The sequence below is a fragment of the Pipistrellus hanaki genome (assembly GCF_964339955.1).
Source record: "Pipistrellus hanaki genome assembly, chromosome: 8".
Taxonomy (NCBI): Eukaryota; Metazoa; Chordata; class Mammalia; order Chiroptera; family Vespertilionidae; genus Pipistrellus; species Pipistrellus hanaki.
The window spans coordinates 53,839,944-53,858,567 of NC_140510.1; the positions used below are offsets into that span (position 1 = coordinate 53,839,944).

General features: G+C 47.7%; 1 protein-coding gene across 1 annotated transcript in view; it reads right to left on the reverse strand.

The window, feature by feature from the left end:
* The window catches only part of ATG4B (autophagy related 4B cysteine peptidase), a gene marked incomplete at its 5' end in the record, with an annotated part of 29,792 nt that overhangs the window by 11,073 nt on the left and 95 nt on the right, over window positions 1-18,624 (reverse strand). The window contains 7 exon segments of the mRNA XM_084892616.1: window positions 3,905-3,984; window positions 6,414-6,486; window positions 6,987-7,088; window positions 7,404-7,502; window positions 9,173-9,244; window positions 9,395-9,496; window positions 18,576-18,624. Coding sequence (XP_084748742.1) covers window positions 3,905-3,984; window positions 6,414-6,486; window positions 6,987-7,088; window positions 7,404-7,502; window positions 9,173-9,244; window positions 9,395-9,496; window positions 18,576-18,624 — 577 coding nt within the window.

The following is an 18,624-nucleotide window of genomic DNA, read 5'->3' on the forward strand; positions in this document are numbered from 1 at the left end:
CCCCTTGCAGTAGTTGTCTGGTGATCTGCATGTTGTTCGAAAGGGCCAGTTCAGGAAGTTATTATATCTACCCTTTCTTCCTTAAAATCATCAATCACTGCATTTGGTGTCATCATACCACTCTTTGGGGATTTCTTCCGACAATTTTGTTCTTTTCCAACTTAATTTTCACTTTTTATTCTCTGAACACCAGTATGAAGATGCAGAATTCTGCTATGTAGTCTGTTAACTTGGCTTCCTTTGACCCAAAAGCTAAGATAGAGGTTTAAACTTCAAGGTAGTAGAGTTTTGTCTTTTTCCCTATTTATTCTGCATTAGTTTATATAAACGTTTAAAAGAGGTATGCTCTGTTACCAGAACCTAGTCTTTGACACATATCTGTTATACTCTTACTGTTATGATGGTTTTCTGTAACTTAGCTTTTATTTATTTGACCTGACATGGCCTCTGTGTTAGCATAAGTTTTGCTTCCCTGCGTTTGAGACTATGCTTTGTGATGAAAACATTCTCTTGCTGATTTGATTTCTAATACCAGAACACCAGACACATGAATTGGCTCAGAATGGGGCAGGGCCTATCACAGCTGCACCCTGGGACTTGATAGCCTACCTGTGGCCTGTTATGTCACAAGTGTCCTGTTAATAAATGGGTTTTCCTTTGTCTCAGCAACCCATTTATAATTTTCTAGTGCTCTCCTAACATTTTTTAATCTTTTTAAGTCCTGTTTTTTGTCTTTTGATCAATGACAACAACTAAACAATATATATTTGCCTTCCTGACCTCCTGAACCCAAGTCTTTCAGAATTCTGAACATTTTCTGATGTTTGGTGGCAGGAAGATGAGGCTGTAATACCAGTGAACAGCCTTTCTTCTCAAGATTATTATTATTTAGACACTTATAAAATTTTCTCTTCATTTTTGCAATTTGGAAATGTTACCAGAAACATGAATATTTTCCATATTCTTGATTTAAAAAATTTGAGGTTAACTCTAAAGTAGGGGTGTCGAACTCAATCAGAGAAGGGGCCAAAATCTAAAATCCAGCCTAAATCGAGGGCCGAATGGTTTACTGAACAGTCATAAACTGACAATGTCATAAACTGACAGCGGAGTGCAGTGATGACAGCGCGGTGCGGGCCACATTGCAAGGCCTGGCGGGCTGGATTTGGCCCGCGGGCCTTGTGTTTGACACATGTGCTCTAAAGGCTCAACTCTTTTTAAAAAAAAATAATGTATTGATTTTTAGAGAGAGAAGGAAGAGGGATAGAGAAATAGAAACATCGATGAGCAAGGAACATCATCAATCGGCTGCCTCCTGCACACCCCTTACAGGGGATCAAGCCTGCAACCTGGGCATGTGCCATGGCCAGGAATCGAACCAGCAACTTCTTGGTTCCTAGATTGACACTCAACTGCTGAGCCACACCAGCCAGGCTAAAGGCTCAACTCTTCTTCCAGCTCCAATTCCTTTACTCTCACCCTGTCCTTCTCTGCTGCCATTCCAACCCACACGGTTATTTCTATTTTGCTCTATTTCTATTTCTGCCATCGGATTATCTGCCCCACAGCTTTCTGACTAGTCTCGCATTAATCGGTTTTCTCCTATGTCACCTGTAATCATTGCCATGTTTTCCAATCTATTTCTCCCTCATTCCATGACTTCCACAATCCACTGTACTTACAAAGGTGTGACTCTTATCAACTTTAACACAGTCAGGGCCTGCTCTGGACGTCCCAGTGGGCCCTCAGGGGGTGGGTGGGTGGGCAGGGAAACCTCAGGAACAAAGTGTCCCCTAACCTGGCACATTTCCCATAAAATCTGAGCAGGAACGTTGTAAGCAACCTCCATCACTTGGAGAGGGGCTTTTGAGATTTCTGACATCAATGGGCTTTTCTTAGAAACTGGGCACTGTTTCTCCACTTTCTGCTTTGCTGAACCCAAGCCTCCCTCCCCAGCCTGCTACCCTGGGTGACTCAGCAGCGCACCAGGAAAGCAGCTGACCTGTCTCTATGAAGCCTGAGCTCTCAAAGCCCAAAGGAATCAGGATGAGCCATTAGAATCACCTCCCCACACCCCGCACCTCACTACACTGAGTGTTCAGTCCCAGTGTTCTTGTTGGTTGTGTTCTGATGCTCTTCTTCCTAAATTTGGGTACACATCCTCCACTTGTTCCTGTGCTGTGCACCCATAACTCCTGACCCAAGGAAGGGGAGGATGAAGCAGTGAGACTAGGCCCTGATCTTGGCCAAGTGGCCACACACATAACACTTGAGAGCCTGTTAACAATGCAGGTCTGACTCTGCCCAGAACCAGATCCACAAGCTCCTGGGATAAGCCTGGGTTCACATCTCATCACAGTTTCAGCTCGGCTGCTCTGAATGACCAAGACTCCCAGAAGAGACTGCAGAGGGCCCTCATAGCATCACCCCCTCTCCCAAAGACAGATGGGGGTTCTGGAAAGCCACTTGTCCCCCGTCTCTTCCTGGCCACTGCCCTGGAGCAACCAGTCTGTAGCCAGAAGCCAGGGGTTGGACCAGTGACTGGGTTAGACCCTGAGGAAGGTAAAGAACAATCCCCCAAAAAGAAATTAAGGTGTAACGGAGCGCTGAGCAGCCAGACAATAAGTTATAACTGGGCACTATTTCTCCACTTTCTGCTTTGCTGAACCCAAGCTTCCCTCCCCATTTTAACTGACAGGAGAAAATGCTTATGATCCTATGTATTTTTAAAAACAAACAAACAAATAAACAAACATCCCACCAGAACCAATTATGCTTACATGTCAATATGAGCTATTTCTGAGAGGTAAAATCAAGTAACCCCCCCCCCCCTTCTTTGCACATTTCCTAAGTTTTCAATGTCTCAGAAAAATTTCAGGAAATGGAATATGGAGAAAAGGGAGGAGGAACTATACACCCTTCTGCTATGGTTCAAAGTTCATCACCTCTCAGGGGAACAGAACTATTAAGGGATGAGGTATTTGCCAGAGTGTCAGAGCTGCAGAAACCAGTGTTGCTTTTTATTAATAAGTCACACCCCCGGCTCCCCAATCCTATGTTGACAGTGGCCCGGAATGGGCACACTGCCTGGCAGGGAAGCAATACCCCTGTGAGCTGACAGGAACACTTGTGAACATGCTCTAGACCGGCAGTCATGTGTGCAAGACCTGCTTCTAAACATCCACTTTGACCTGCAGACCTACATACTTGAAAGAATATAGCTCAAAGTGCTCTCTCATTCATAAAATTGGATTCAAGGCAACAATCTACATGTGGAACTTCAATAAAATTGGGGTTGAGGCTGCTTTGGGAAATTCATTGAGGAATCAGTGCTGCTGAGAGAAAACTTAAGTAGGCCTTAAATAAAACAGAGCCCTATCAGCTTGGGTGCATAATAAAATGTAAACCGTGAAGTCAAAACTCGCTCATGACAAGCTATTTGCCAAACTGAGAACTCCTTCTGCTCTAGTCCAAACTTGTGTGTGCCTGATTCTGATTCCCGAGGATCCTCCCAGAAAGGGGCGGAGTTATGTCCCTGCTTTGTGTTACATCTAGGCCTGAGAGGGTGGAGTTAGAAAATCAGTTGTTCCAGCCTTCCTTGGCGGTGCATTATGCACATGAACACCTGCACAAATGCAGCTTAACCCAGCACGCCTTAATGGCACAAAAGCCACGGGGGTCCTAAGTAACCCAGCTCTAGCGAAAATCCAGACCCTACTCCTTAGCCTGGTCTTCTCTGTAAGGAAACTTGGGGTCCCCTGGCCTCTGTTTAGGATGTCTAGCTACTGTGCAGGACTCATAGTCACCACCCTCAGGCGAGGCCCCAGTTTGCCCGGGAGGAATAAGTGCTCAGCTACTGCTCCCCAAGTCCCGTCAGTCCCAACCCTGCTTTGTTGTCACTTACTGATATCCTCCATCACCACCGTGTTGTCCATTGCTATGTGGACAGCCAGGGCGCTCCACGTGTCGAAGATAGCAAGTTTCCTATCAGAAAGGGGGAGGACACGCCAGTAAGCTTTCATAATTCCAAGATGGTTCAGCTCTGCAGGACACTAAGGGAACAGTGTTTCTCACAGGAGAAAAGCCAAGACTCAGAGATGTCAGTGCCTCAGGCATGAATAAAGCTGAAGCCAGAACCTGTTTCTTCCTCCCAGGGTCCAGTGCTCCTTCCATGACCCCCAGCTGCCCTTTGCAGAGAGGAAGTTCCTGCACAGGAGCTTCTTAGTGATGTCATGTCCTGACCTAGTTGGCATGTGGAAGTGGGAACTAGATCATGAGCCAGGAGTCAGATACTGCAGGCTTTGCCAGCCCTGCTCCCTTCAATTCCACCCCGGATGTGCTGAGCTGAGGTTCCCAAATGTAAATGACTGAGGAATGGTGGCAACAGGATTCTGGCTCTGGAATTAATGCAGACTGCCACCAGAAGTACAATGGGGGTGTGGGAGGCATCTGACTTACTCTCAAGTGCAGTGGAGGCGGGCTCTCATGTTAGAGGACCTAATGGGTCTGGGGACACAGGTGGAGGGTTGGGGTATAGGGCTGTCCATACAGAGTCCCTCTTGGGGGAAAGGCCAGATAGGAATCCAAGAGAGCACCTGTGGTTGCTGCACCAGCCACCTTGCTCCAGTGCCGAGGGCCAGGAGCTGTGCTGAGGAAGCAATGACACGTGAGACAAAGCCCCTAGAGAGGCTGACACAGGGGGAAGGGGACAGCAAGACAGACGTAATCCTATGAGGTAGTAAGTGCCCAAAAAAACAAAGCAGGGCCGGAGGGGCACGACCAGTGCAGTGCAGGAAGGCCCTGATGCAAAGGTTACAGCATGTGCAAAGAGCCTGAGGTGGTGTGTCCTCTGAGAAGAAAAAGTGCCATGTGCCAGGGAGGAGCACAGGGCAGCCAGGCGTGCACCTGCAGCTTTCCTGCATTCACTGGGAAGCCTGGGATGTGCTGAGCAGAGGAGGGATGGGTGGCTGACTTATAAATGTGAAGATGACTTCTGCTGTTATTTGAAAAGAGACTCCAGAATGGCAGAGAGAAGAAAGACCAACAAGAAGGCAAGAACCAGGGCTTAGACCAGAGTGCGGACAGTGAAGCAAGACACACTGGTCAGTTAGGGCACGCTGGATGGGTGTCTTGAGAGAGAAGAGCCAAGAATAATCTCAGTATCTGGCCTGAGTGCCAGGAAGGAGGGGCTGCCCTCAGTGAAGGAGAAGCAGGCAGGGTAGGGGAAAGTTCGGCTTAGGGTTCTGGCTGTTAGATCAACATGTCCCTTGGACTCTAAGATGCTGAGTGAACATCTTGATAGGACAGATTAGCACTGGGGGCTGTGACTCTGGGAGTTGAGTATGAGCAGACAACAGCAAAAGCTGGGCATGGACAGTGCAGAGAAGCAGCCATAGTCCTGAGACAAGGCCTGCAGTGCTTACAGGTGGGGAGGGCTAGCAACAGATTCCGAGGCAGCCAGAGAGACAGAAGAACTAGAGAGCATGGCTCTGCGGCCTGGATTTCAAAAGACAGCAAGTGCCTGAACTAAGGGCAGTTTAGTTAAAAAAACTCGGCCTTCAGACATGACAGGTTGATGGTAACCTCGATTGGGGTGTTTCAAGGCAGCAGAGGGAAGGAAGGAGTCAGTGAGTAGTACAAGACAGAACGAACTCACAGACCATGCAGGCCAACCACGCAAATAAACTACACTTTCAAGGCATGCAGCACTGGGCCCAGGTCTTTAAAGGACTGTGGGAGGGCTAAGTGATCCAGAGGCCTGGATAAGGAGATGGAGAGACAATGTCAGGCTTGGGGGACCAGCTGGAAGTTGGACATGTAAGAAAAGAAAGTGTCCTGGAAGATCCCAAGGAACCTGCAGAGGACAGCTGGATAGAGACGGCCATCATCCATCATGTGGAGGAAATGAAAGGGCAATTCCAGGAAGTCACATAGGGATGCCTGTGGGAGCCTTCCATGGGGGCAGAGAGCAGGAGGGCAGACAGCGAGGCAAGAGGTACACGGGAGGCCAAGGTTGGAGACAGGTTTCAAGGAAGGAGGGAGACCATCAGAACAGAGACAGAGCCCCACAGAGCCTGTATGGAGGGTCACCTTCTCACTACAGTGCTGTCATTCCCGATAGTTCCTACTTCCCTGACCATCAGACCACTGTGATGGATGGATCCACCACTAGACACAGAACGAAGGCCCACACTAATGGGTGCAATCTGAATGAAGGTAATTATTCCTTTAGAAAACAAAATTCAACACCACATGATGGTCACCTCTGAGGACTCCTCAAAGCTTTGAAGAGATAAGAGACCACTTATGTCCTTTAGTAACAGGAATCAGGAGAGTCTGGACATCCCGGGTACATCTATGTATGCCATGTTCCCCAAAGATATGATATGGGAGGGATGGAGCTTGGTACATACTTGAGAACCTGGGCGACTGTGTTGGGCCCGTACCACTGGCCAATAGACTTGCCCTCGCCAACTCCCATTTGCGCTGCAGGAAACAGATCTGATTAGTGTCACACACTTATCAACCACCACCATCCCTCCCCCACCTCTTAGAAAAGGCTGGGCCTGGAGGCATATGGCTGAGGAACACTTTATGGAAAGGCTGGACAAGCAAGCCCAAACCTGCCTCCAGCATGAGCTGATGGACACCAGTGTGCTTTATCCAAAACAGATAAATGTCTCAAGGTTTGTCCTTCACTATGAGCCAGGATTCCAGTCCTTCAATGAGGAGTGGGATTAAGGAGTAAAATGACCCCCTGAGTTTAGAGTTGTGTTTTTACTTCCTTCTACAATGATAACATGATGCTCAGAAGTTGAACTTGCTTAAAACACAGGAGCATTTGGACTCCCTCACTGAATCTAATTTTCACAGATGCTGTGACGAGCAATCTAGCCCTACAGTGGTGACAAGCTTCACGCCGTACACACCACAATACAACAAAGCTCTTGAGAACCCCAAGACACGGGCACCCTGCTCCCACCCACCTATTTGGTGAATAGAGTAGTAACTGTCCTTCCTGTCGATGAATGCGTTGAGGACGTGGAAGTAGCTGTCCGGCTGCCTCTTCCGCTGTGTCCACCTCCAATCTAATGGAGACAGGCCCAGAAGTGCAGTTTTACCAAAATGTGAGAAAGAAGCCTTTATGTTATGCAACACTGAAGACACAGATGGCATCCAAACCACTTTGAACCTTTCTAAGATTCCAAAAATGCCAACCCATCAACACAAATCCATATAGAAAACAATGGTTTCAGGGGTTTAAAGAGAATTCTGAAGACAAACATTTATCAGGATTCTTTAGTCATTTTTTAAAAATCAATGAAAATCAGTGGGTCATTACTGAAGAAGCCCCTGAATCCTCATCTGTGCTCCCATAGTCCTTGCTTCCCCAGGTGACTCACCTCGGCCCAAGTGCCGGCACAGCAGGGCCTGCGCGAAGATCATCTGTCCACAGCGGAGCATGCAGCCCCAGCCCGTGTCCGAGGTGGGGCCGGTCCCCCCTGTGGTGGCGTAGAGAGAAGAGCCTCCAGTCAGGCCACTCTACACTGAAGGTGTCAGCACCATCTCGGCAACACACACAACCCAGAACATGGTCATGCCGAGGACCCACTGCTGGGGAGTGAAATGTCCTAACAACCCTCTCAAATGGGCAAAATACATGAACAAGTCTCAGAGGACAAATGTCTGGAAAACACGAGGATACACTGTGCCCATGAGTCATCAGTACCCAGTCAGTAGACAGTGGAGTAGGAAGGTGGTCGGTGCTGGGAGGGGACAGGTTTCAGAGTCAGCCCTGAAGACAAAGGTGCCATGGGCCCACCCACCTCCCGTATATTCACAGGTGCGCAGATTATGACATTGGGCACGTGGTATCGCGTACAGTGAGACAGGCCCCGACATACAGGAAATGCCCTGATGTACTAACCATCAGCAAGGCCTGGGATGGCTGGCACTAAGCAAGCAGACTCTGGAGCCAGACCATGTGGGCTGCAGACTCTGGAGCCAGACCATGTGAGCCGCACGAACCCTGCCAGGCACACAGGGACAAAGCCCACCTCTTGGGTGAGATCAGAGAAGGTACTCAGCATGGTACCTGTCTCTCCCCACTCCACCTCCTATACCACAAGCTATGTCAAGGGGCAAAGAGAGGAAACACCACACTGGCGTTCAGAAGTTGGCGACAGCCCAACTCCTCGTCAACGACTGTGTCAAACAGCATAAGGCTCCTCTCTAGCCTGTCCTCTTTCCCTGTGTTCAGACATCTCATCTGCAGAACAGCACTGTCCACACAGCACGCCTCAATTGGCAAGAGGGCAACTGCACCTCCTGCAACCAGGGCCAAGCAAAACAGCCTCAGAGCAGGTGTGCAACCAGAACAGAGCGCACCTGACAAATCACATCATTAAGTATTAACCTGTGGGGACAATGGCCTCATTTCCCCACATTTCAGTGTCCCAATGTCAAGCATTGTGACTATTTTACACCCACCTCACTTCTGAAGAACAGAAGAAACCACATATTGGAGATAAACCAAATCAAGACTAGGCATTGAGGAGGTGTAGCCTCCTGGCCCCGAACCTCTGGTCAAAGGTCTTCTGACTGGCAAAGGCCAGGCCAAGCAGGTCCCCAACTTTTGTCCGCCTCCAGAGCACAGTGATGCAGAATCATTTTTAATGAAACATACTTTAGTAGCATGGGAAAACCTGTCCCATCCACCCTGCTCTTCAGTTCTCCCACATCTATGTGTAGAACGTACTAGAGAAGATACTGGGTACAGAACAACAACCTCCAGCCACCCTGGACCTACAGCCCTCACCCAGAACAAGACTCAAATATATAATCTAACCACAGCCTCTGCAGAATTCGCTCCTTTACAGTGCACTGTCTTGTCCATTTTCATTGCTGATTGGGACTCCTTATCCTAACTTTAAGCCCCAGTAACATATGGTGACTTACGATTGGAAACCACTGTCGGAAGTCCTGGATTTGGAATCTAGTTCTGCCACAACTCGGGGCAAGACTCACCAGCTCACTATCCTGCAGTTGCCATGTGGATTAACACAAAGTGACAAGTACTAGGCACATCCAAGTCAACCTAATTATCAATCTGTTTTCCACCTTCTAAAATGCGCACATTGCATCACCACACATTGTGACAGGCAGTACTTACCAATGGCTGGGAAATTCTTCCTGTATGTAAACCAGAGTCTGGACGCCACATCAGATAAGATCTCGTCCTTTTCTAAAGAGTGTTAAAAAGAAGAAAACACACGCACACACAGAGGTGTAAGCAATAAGTCACAAGTTAGAGTTAGCAGCTAACTATTATTACCACAAAAAGGATATGGAGACTGAGCATTAAAAGCACAGTGGGCTCCAACACAGCACATACCTGTGAAGACGCTGTATTTTCTACCCAATATCCAAACAGGCTCCGAGGTCTCTGGGAAATCTTCAAACTCAGCAAATCGAAGAGTGTCATAGGTTAGAGTAGCTATTGAAACCAAAGGTACACAATAATTAGCCGTGTGGGGACATGTGGGGACGAAGTGGTGGGACCTGCCACCCCACTTCCTGAGCCTTTCAGATTCAAAGCCAGAGTCAGTGCCTGCAGAAAGGAGGGTGAGAGATCCACTGGGGGCCAGGCCCAGGGGAGAGAAGGTAAAAACAAAACAAAAACAAAGCCTCCTGGTCTAACATGTTAAGCGCCCCGTCACCGGTGACTGACACTAGACTTTCCATCCGAAAGAGAAAACAGGCTGGGTGCTTAATGTATTAAACACTTGTTTAAGACTTAAAATGTTTAAAACCTAAAAGACAAAAGTAAAATGAAGCCACACATTTATCTTTGTGTGCAAGTGAGGCCAGACTGACAGAAGGTAGAAAAAGCTTTCACAGCCATCCCAGGCTCAGCAGACATCACCTGGGAGCACGTGCCTAGGAGCCATGCTGAAGGCAGGTGCGTCAGGGACAATACACCAGAGCCCTCCCAGATGACTGGAAGTTCCAGTCCACCGCAGGTTTCTTGGTGAGGAGCAGTTAGCTCTAGAGGAGCAGGCTGTAAACTCCTGGGTGGGACGCTAGGCTCCAGAGAAGTGGAGAGAAAGGTCCCCTAAAGCCCCAGGTGCCAAGAGACCTGGAGGTCAAGGCCTAGAGCCTACTTTCATTTTGACGATACCAGATGGGCACGACCACCAGCTTCCACCGGCAATGAGCACGGTTCTACCCACTGAACTTACAAGACCTGACCCCTTCTTATTCTGTGTTGCTTTCATAAGAAACAAGACAGGCGCAGGGTCCCTCCTGTCCACAGAACCATGGCTGAGGAAACCCTGCCTCCGCACAGGTCCCCATACCTGCAATGCCAGGTGTGCGCAGTGTGCTCCGGGTGTCCCATCTTTGCAGCTGCTTTTCAGAGAACCCTGAACACACAACTCTCACCTGCTGCCTCTCAAGCTCTCACAGGGCTCAGTCATCACATCATTCACCTGCAACTTCACAGAAGTCTTTGGGAAATTAATGTTAAGTGAATTTCTCCTATATCTTTATTTTTTGACAATAGCTCCACCTTTTGGTAAAAATGACATATGCTATTTAAAAAAAATAAAAATAAAAATAAAAAATACTACAAAATCATCTGCAGCCATAGCCAGTGTGATTCAGTTGGGAGCGTCATTCCATACACCACCAGAAGGTGACAGGCTCAATTCCCAGTCCCAGGTTGCAGGTTCAATCCCAGGTTGGATATGTGTGGGAGGCAAGAGATCAATGTTTTTCTCTCTAAAATCAATTTTTTAAATGTAAAAAAAGAAAAAGAAAAAAAAGAAAGAATCTGCAGCCTCACACCCAGAAATGACTGTCCTTCCAGAAGTCTTTCTGTAAAGACCCTTGAATGAGGCCACAGCACACCTGTGGCTTCCTCATCTTATTCTTCTCAACAAGACGGTCAGTCCCCTGAGTCACAACTCCACCAGTGTCTTGTGTCTCACTGTTGAGGGGCCATAATGGACTCACGCCTCCTATGAGTACACCCTTTAAAGCCATCACCCCAGCCATTTTTCTCTATTGTACACCACCCCCGGAGGGCTGGCTCTGGTGCCTAGTGGCCAGACAATCACAGGCTGCAGGTTCTGAGGGCATTTATGTGACCCCTCAGGATGGAAATTTCCTCACCATAAAATGCTTAAGGGACCCTTCCCAGGAGGCGCCAAGGTCAGCAGTGTCAACAGGAACAAGAACTGCAAACTTGCCCAGCTGGTGTGACTCAGTGGTTGAGCACTGACCTATGAACCAGGAGGTCACGATTCGATTCCCAGTCAGAGCACATGCCCAGGTTGCGGGCTTGATCCCCAGAAGGGGGCATATGGGATGATTCTCTCTCATTACTGATGTTTCTCTCCCTTCCTCTCTCTGAAATCAATAATTAATAATAATAATAATAATAATAATAATAATAATAATAAAAAAGAACTGTAGGCTCAAAGGCAAGCACTTTGGTACACCAGAACCTAAACCAATGAGCAGCTAAGTCCTCACCACAGGGCCAGGAAAGCAGCACACTGAGCCATCAGATCCATAGCCACAGAAGGCTAGTGTGCGTGACATAAGGAGTTCTCTGGCCCTAGCCAGTTTGGCTCAGTGGATAGAGCGTTGGTCTGCAGATGGAAGGGTTCGATTCCAGTCAAGGGCAGGTATTTGGGTTGCAGGCTCCTCCCTAGCTCTGGCCCTGGTCGGGGCTTGTGCAGGAGGCAACCAACTGATGCGTTTCTCTCACAGTGACATTTCTCTCTGTCTTTCCTTCTCTCTTCCACTCTCTAAAAATCAATGGAAAAATATCTGTGGGTGAGAATTAAAAAAAAAAAAAAAAAAAAAAAAAAAAGAGTTCTCAGGCTGTCACAAACCCAGACCCAGTTCTGTCTTTTCAGAGTCTGAGGAATCCTGTGTTTTCAGAGCCAAACCTGCTGCCTAGAGTGCCACAGTGCGAAGGTAGCTGCTGGGGCCTCATTCCTCTGCTCTCACATACCTCCTGTATCCATGCGCCCCGTCGATGTCAACCAGGCTGCATAGTAATGGAAATGCATAATGTAATGTCAAGTTTATTTCTCCTTTTTTTGCATAAGATTACTTATTTCTGTATGTAATTATAAAAACTGAGTTGGGATTAATGAAAAGTCTGTCTTTTCAAGGAACTGGAAACATCATGTCTCTGCTCTCTAACCCACCTCTGTATCTTTAGCAACCACTGTCTTCTGTGACCTCCAGGCCTTTACCGGTATGTACACTCAAAGCCAGTTTACTCTCAAGAAAAAAGGATGCCAAGCCACCTGTCTGATTTCCATAGACTGTAATTCTCATCCTATTGGAGCTGGGGCATTCTACTGATGTTTGAGGCCTCCCAGGGCAGCAGCAGTGAACTAAAGATGCTTGCACCTCCTAAAATGCTGGAGAACTCTAAACTTCAGGCAAGTAGCTCTACTGTGATGGTGGCACACGTGCAAGGACCATGATAACTATCGCTAAGTCTGTAGTTCACTCTAGACACTGAGACACTCCTCAGACACCTAGCTTCCCATATGAAGAAAGTGATAAGGAAGGGAAAGGCTCATTTTGAAAGGGGGATGACAAGGCCTGGGGCAGCTCTAAAGTTGAGGGGTATCATCACTGTAGTAGCAAAGCAGGCACATTTCTTAGGTTTATGAGCAACTTTATAGGCAACGAAGCCAACTTCAGAGGGAGAGTACTGAGAGGTGCTTTATTAAAACACACCCACCAAGTTTCCTACCATAACTAAGATAATTATGGGTTGTGTAGCCTCACATTCTTTATTGCCAAATGCCAGTGAAGAGCCAAGACCTTCCAGGCAATAAACTACCAGGAGGCAACCCCAGCTCCCACCAGCTAAGCAGAAGCCACTCAGCAACAGCACCCATATCTGTGGGGTCCCCTTGAACTTCACTGCTCTTCCTGACTATGCAAACACTCAGGCCTCTGCCCGCCCCCCCCTGCCCCCCCCCCCCCAATTGAACATGTGTGTCAACGTCTGCCTCTAGAGTTAGACATTCATGGATCTCGTTGCATGTACTTTCCTCACGACGGGGACCATCAGGACAAAACCTGTGGAACATGGTCCCCCAGTGCAGACAGAAGCATGGACACCTTAACCAGTCTTGTCACCCCCGTAAGTCAGTGACCTTCCTGTGCCTCAGCTGTTTTTCTCCCCAGTAAAATGAGTTTTCCTTAAGGCTCATGTGAGGAAAAACAAGTTAGTAAGAGTGAAAAGCTGTGACCTGTGCTAGGAAACAGTAAACATGTGGGCCCTCTGGGACTCCCCCGAAATGGATGAGACAGAGATGACAGCCTGTGACCAAACTGAGCTGCAACACCTCATACAATATAAGCAGGAAACCCACCAAACATGTGAATTACTTCACTACCACTGAATCTAGATAATACACAATCCTCACACAGAAGGACAGGAGCAGAAGCCAGCTGTCTGTGCCACTGCACAAGCTCGTTCCAATATCTGCAAGCTTTCACTCTGGAAAACGAGTGTGAAGAGCCCCAGGACCAGCAGCAATTTCACCCAGAAAAGCAAGTGAAGCACTTCTCATCCCTGAGCAGCCACTAGAAAGTCTTAACTGGTGTTGATGGTGGCTCTGATGGTCTCACTTGCACTGGAAGATAGGACCAGTCAGTCTGTTCTGCCTGACACCTGGAATGCCACAGGTCGGGCACTCTGCACAGAAGAGGCACCTAGTCCCCCAAGCTCCTGGACCTTCTGAATCAGACTTTCTAATGGAGAAAGGAGAAATTTTCTAAGTAACATTTACTTCTAATGCTTAACTTCCTAATTTATATGAACATTTGCTTTGTTTTTGTTACTTAATACATTTTTATTGATTTCAGAGAGGAAGGGAGAGATAGAAACATCAATGATGAAAGAGAATCATTGATTGGCTGCCTCCTGCATGCCCCCTACTGGGGTTTGAGCCTGCGACCCAGGCACATGCCCTTGACCGAAAGTCAATTCATGATTCTTCAGTCCACAGGCTGACACTCTATCCACTGAGTCAAACCCGCTAGGGCTAAAGATTTGTTTTTGAAGAGGACCAGACAACTTGCTAGCTACGGGACACATAACTTCTCTAAGCCTCCGTCTCCTTGGCCATGAAATGGGACAAAACCATCAACTCAGTGGGGACAGCACAGATGGGTGCACAGCCCCCAGCACTGGTTTTGACCACCTCCATTTCTATTGTATTATTTCAGGACTCATGATGACTCTGCTTTCGAACAGGCCAGCAGCCACCTGCCTCCCTGAGATGGCTCCCTCATCTCAGTTCTCAGCGGCATTATAATGTCACCTGTCTTTCTACACAATGTCATATTATTTATGAAGCAGTCCCATACCTCCCAAGTTAAAAGGACTCCCACCTCGAAAAGAAAAGAAAAGCCAGTCTCCAGAATTCCCCGTTTTGACTTTAATGTGAAGTAAGATGGCTTACAGGAGAAGCCAGATGGAGAGGCATCGTCCACCTTATGAAAGAGGCCCTTTGAGAAGGACTTTTCCCAGGTGGTGACCTGGTCCCAGGCGCCTGATTTTCCACATCTTTCCTGGAATATCCCTGAGCACACCCGGAACAGGATGCAGAAAGCCCTTTAATAGCATGGTAATTCCATGAGAAAAAAGCTTCAATTTAATATTATTAATCTTATAGAAAAATAGGAAATTGTGCTCAAGGAATATAACTAACTTCTCCGCACTTAGCACCAATCATATTCAGATTCAATCAGGGAAAACCACAAAACATTTCACCATTAGATTTCTTTGACAGCTTATCAGGTTTCAATATTTCCCCCAAATACTGATGTATTCTGAAAGATTCTCCTTTATAAATAAAATCAAGTGAAGGGGTCTCCCCTTACTTTTTTTAAAATATATTTTATTGATTTTTTACAGAGAGGAAGGGAGAGAGAGAGAGAGAGAGAGAGAGAGAGCTAGAAGCGTCGATGAGAAACATCAACCAGCTGCCTCCTGCATACCCCCCACTGGGGATGTGCCCGCAACCAACATACATGCCCTCGACCGGAATCGAACCTGGGACCCCTCAGTCCGCAGACCGACACTCCACCACTGAGCCAAACCGGTTTCGGCTCCCCTTACTTTTAAAAATTAAAAATATATATGTTTGCAAGTATATTTTTTTTAATCCCAAATACTTTATATGAAGATGCTGGTGCTTCAGTTCTGAATGAAATGATGAAGGGAGGGAGGGACGGAGAAGGGAAGGAAGGAAGAAAAGAAATGGAAGGGAAGGGATAGGACAGAACTGGGAACTTATCACCACCAGAAAACTGGAAAGCGCTGCTTCAGTGAACACAGGGGACAGAATGTCCACATTAACCTCACTGCCCTGCCGTGAGCAGCCCTCTCACTCAGACACCTTACACCAACAGACTGGACCTGTACTATACACAAGCTCTACAACTAAAATTCTTTTTTTTTTTTTTTTTTAAATGCAGCTTACGGTAATTTTTTTGTCCTTAACTGAAACTGAGTGTGGGATTTTTAAAAATATATATTTTATTGATTTTTTACAGAGAGGAGGAGAGAGGGATAGAGAGTTAGAAACATCAATGAGAGAGAAACATCGATTAGCTGCCTCTTGCACACCCCCTACTGGGAATGTGCCTGCAACCAAGGTACATGCCCTTGACCGGAATCAAACCCGGGACCCTTCAGTCTGCAGGCCGAAGCTCTATCCACTGAGCCAAACTGGTTTCGGCTACAAAAAAATTCTTAAAGCACAGGAATGTGCACGTTGTTAATTCCAGTTGTTCTTCTTCAAATACTAGTCATGTACATGCCAGAAACAATATAAAGCCCTGGAGATGCAAGTATAAGACACTGCTCTGTCTTCATAGAATGGACAGTGCAGCCATTTATGTTTTTGTTTTTGTTTTTTAATTGATTTCAGAGAGAGGAAGGGAGAGAGACGGAAACATCAATGATAAGAATCAATGATCAGCTTTCTCCTGCACACTCCCTATTGGGGATGGAGCCTGCAATCCTGGCATGTGCCCTGACCAGGATTCGAATTGTGACCTCCTAATTCATGGGTTGACATGTACAACACTGACTCCCAAGCGTTCCCTACCAGGCAGGATATCCCCAAGTGTTCTCATCCAGTTTCTGAGCTCAGGCCATACATACTGTGTCTCCATCTTAACTCCTTCCTCTCCATCTCCACCCCCACGACTGCCTATCTGTACACAGCCCTTACCGTTTCAACCTTCAATACACCAAAATTTAGCCTCCTCTCCTGACCCTGACCCAGACTCCCAGGTCTCTCGCCTGGCTTACTGAGAGAGTCTCCTAACTGGTCTCCTGTTGCAGCTCTGTCCCTCTGCAGCATAGTCTCAACAGAGCAGCCAGAGTGAGTCTGCTCCAGTCTGGTCACTCCTCTCAAACCCTCCAGAGCGTCACCATATCTTTCAGGATAAGTATATGCCCAAGTCGTCACCATGACCCAGCGAGGCCCCATGCTTGAACCCAAGTCACCTCTCTGCCTCCAGCTTCTGGTTCTCTTAGCCAACTCACTGTACCCGGGACACACTGGCCTACATGCTGCTCCTTGCATGCCACCTGCCCTTCCTTCTCCACTGCTTCTGGGTCTTGGTCAAACTTACCTCTGCAGTGAGACCTTCCCTGGCCATCCTGGCTCCAACTCCAACCCCCCTGCTTGGCCCACATCACTCTTCCACATGACCCATGCCACTGGTGTCACGTCTGGAATGTGAGGAGAGCATGGTTATCATCTATTTTATTCACTTCTCTAATCCCAGGGTCTAGAACAATGCCCAACACAAACCTTCTGCACAATAATAAATGTGGTTTACTGAATGTATGACTGTGAAAACAAGTAGGAATCCCAGAACACTTGATCAAGGAAGGCAGACTCTGTAAGGACAGAGGGATCAGGGGAAGGTGGGCCATTAATCACCCCTAAAAGGATGTAAGCGTCAGGTCAGAAGAAAACTCCCCACCACACCCTACAACCGCCACATATGTTTTTATCAGCATCAACACAGGCCTTCAAAGGCAAACACTTTGCCTGCTTTGAAGCAGCCTTGAGTTTTTCATTAGGGTATCATCACGTGCCTACTCCTAACTTTATAATTAAAAAAAAAAAAATCCTCACTAGAGGATATGTTTATTGGTTTCAGAGAGATAGCAAGGGAGGGAGAGAAACATTGATGAGAGAGAAACACTGACCACTTGCCCTCCCTAACCTACACTTGCCCTAATGGGGGATAAAAACTTTTTTTTTTTTGTATATGGGACAATGCTCCAAGCAATTGATATACCCCGGCCAGGATGGCTACTCCCAACTTTAACATGACGGTTTTCACATTTTAGGTAATATGACCATGAACTGTTTTCCACCTAAACCAACTCTCTCATATGACTGACTTTACATATGGAGCAGTACTAACTTAAAGGAGACAAGTAATTCTATTCCTTCTCTACCCCTTGCCCCAGCTAATAGCACAACAGTGTCCAGTACCTTTTTGTTTGTAATGAACTTGACAAAAAATGTGTGGCTAACAGGCTCCTTTGGGAGTCAGGGCTACTGTTTCCTCCAGCCACCCACCATTTAAGGGAGGAAATGACACAAATCATTGCAATACTGGCAGTTTCCAAACGGAGACTTCAGGAAATATATGTTGTAGCTGCCAGGAAAAGAAAAACGAAGCAGAGACAATGGGATAGAAGGAATCAACCCAGATGAAAGTCTTCCTTTATTGGGGGCGAGGGGTAGCATTCCCTACAGAAGTGAAAGAATTAAAACTGTGGAATGAAAAAGAGCGTCCAGGTAAAAATGCTTTCAAGGCTACTGGACACAACGATACAAAAAAAAAAAAATGCCTTGTCAGCAAAATTTAAGCTGCAGAAGCACCGTGGGCTAGGCGCGTGTACATACACCCTTCCACCCCACTTTGCCCTAGGCCCCCAAGAAGTTATGCTATAAAAGATGACTTCAGTTTCTATTTTAAATCACAGAAAAAGTAATCTATTGGTTACTTTAGAAATTAAAAACCCAAACAAGGTGCCCGTGCTGTGAGTGTTGAGCATGTTTCTTGCCTCCAGCCCACCAACATAACTTTACAGAAGTTAAACAGTTTCCACTTCGTTAACTCCTAGCGGGGCAGAGGCAAGAGCTTCCCACGACCGCCGCTTCAGGACCAAACACCGCCCGAGCCCCTAGCGATGCCCGACCCCTCCCTCCCGCCCCGGGCGCTGCACTGCCCCTTCTCGTCCGAGCCGGCCCAGGGCCTGCCAGGCCGGTCACCGGGTGCTGCAGGCAGACTGGAGAAGCGCCGAGACCCGCAAACACGGGACTGTCAGATCCCAGCCGGCCTTCCCACAGACGACGCCCCGCCCGCTCCTCCCGGGGCCGCACCCCGCCCACCCGCCTCCGCGCGCCCAGGCCGCGCCGGGAGACTCCCCAGCAGCCGAGGGGCCAGGAGAGCGCCGTGCGCGGGTCCCCAACGCCCCAGCAGGTTCTTACCTGCGTCCATCTTCCTTCTCCGGCCGCCGACTGAACACCGCGTCGGTCC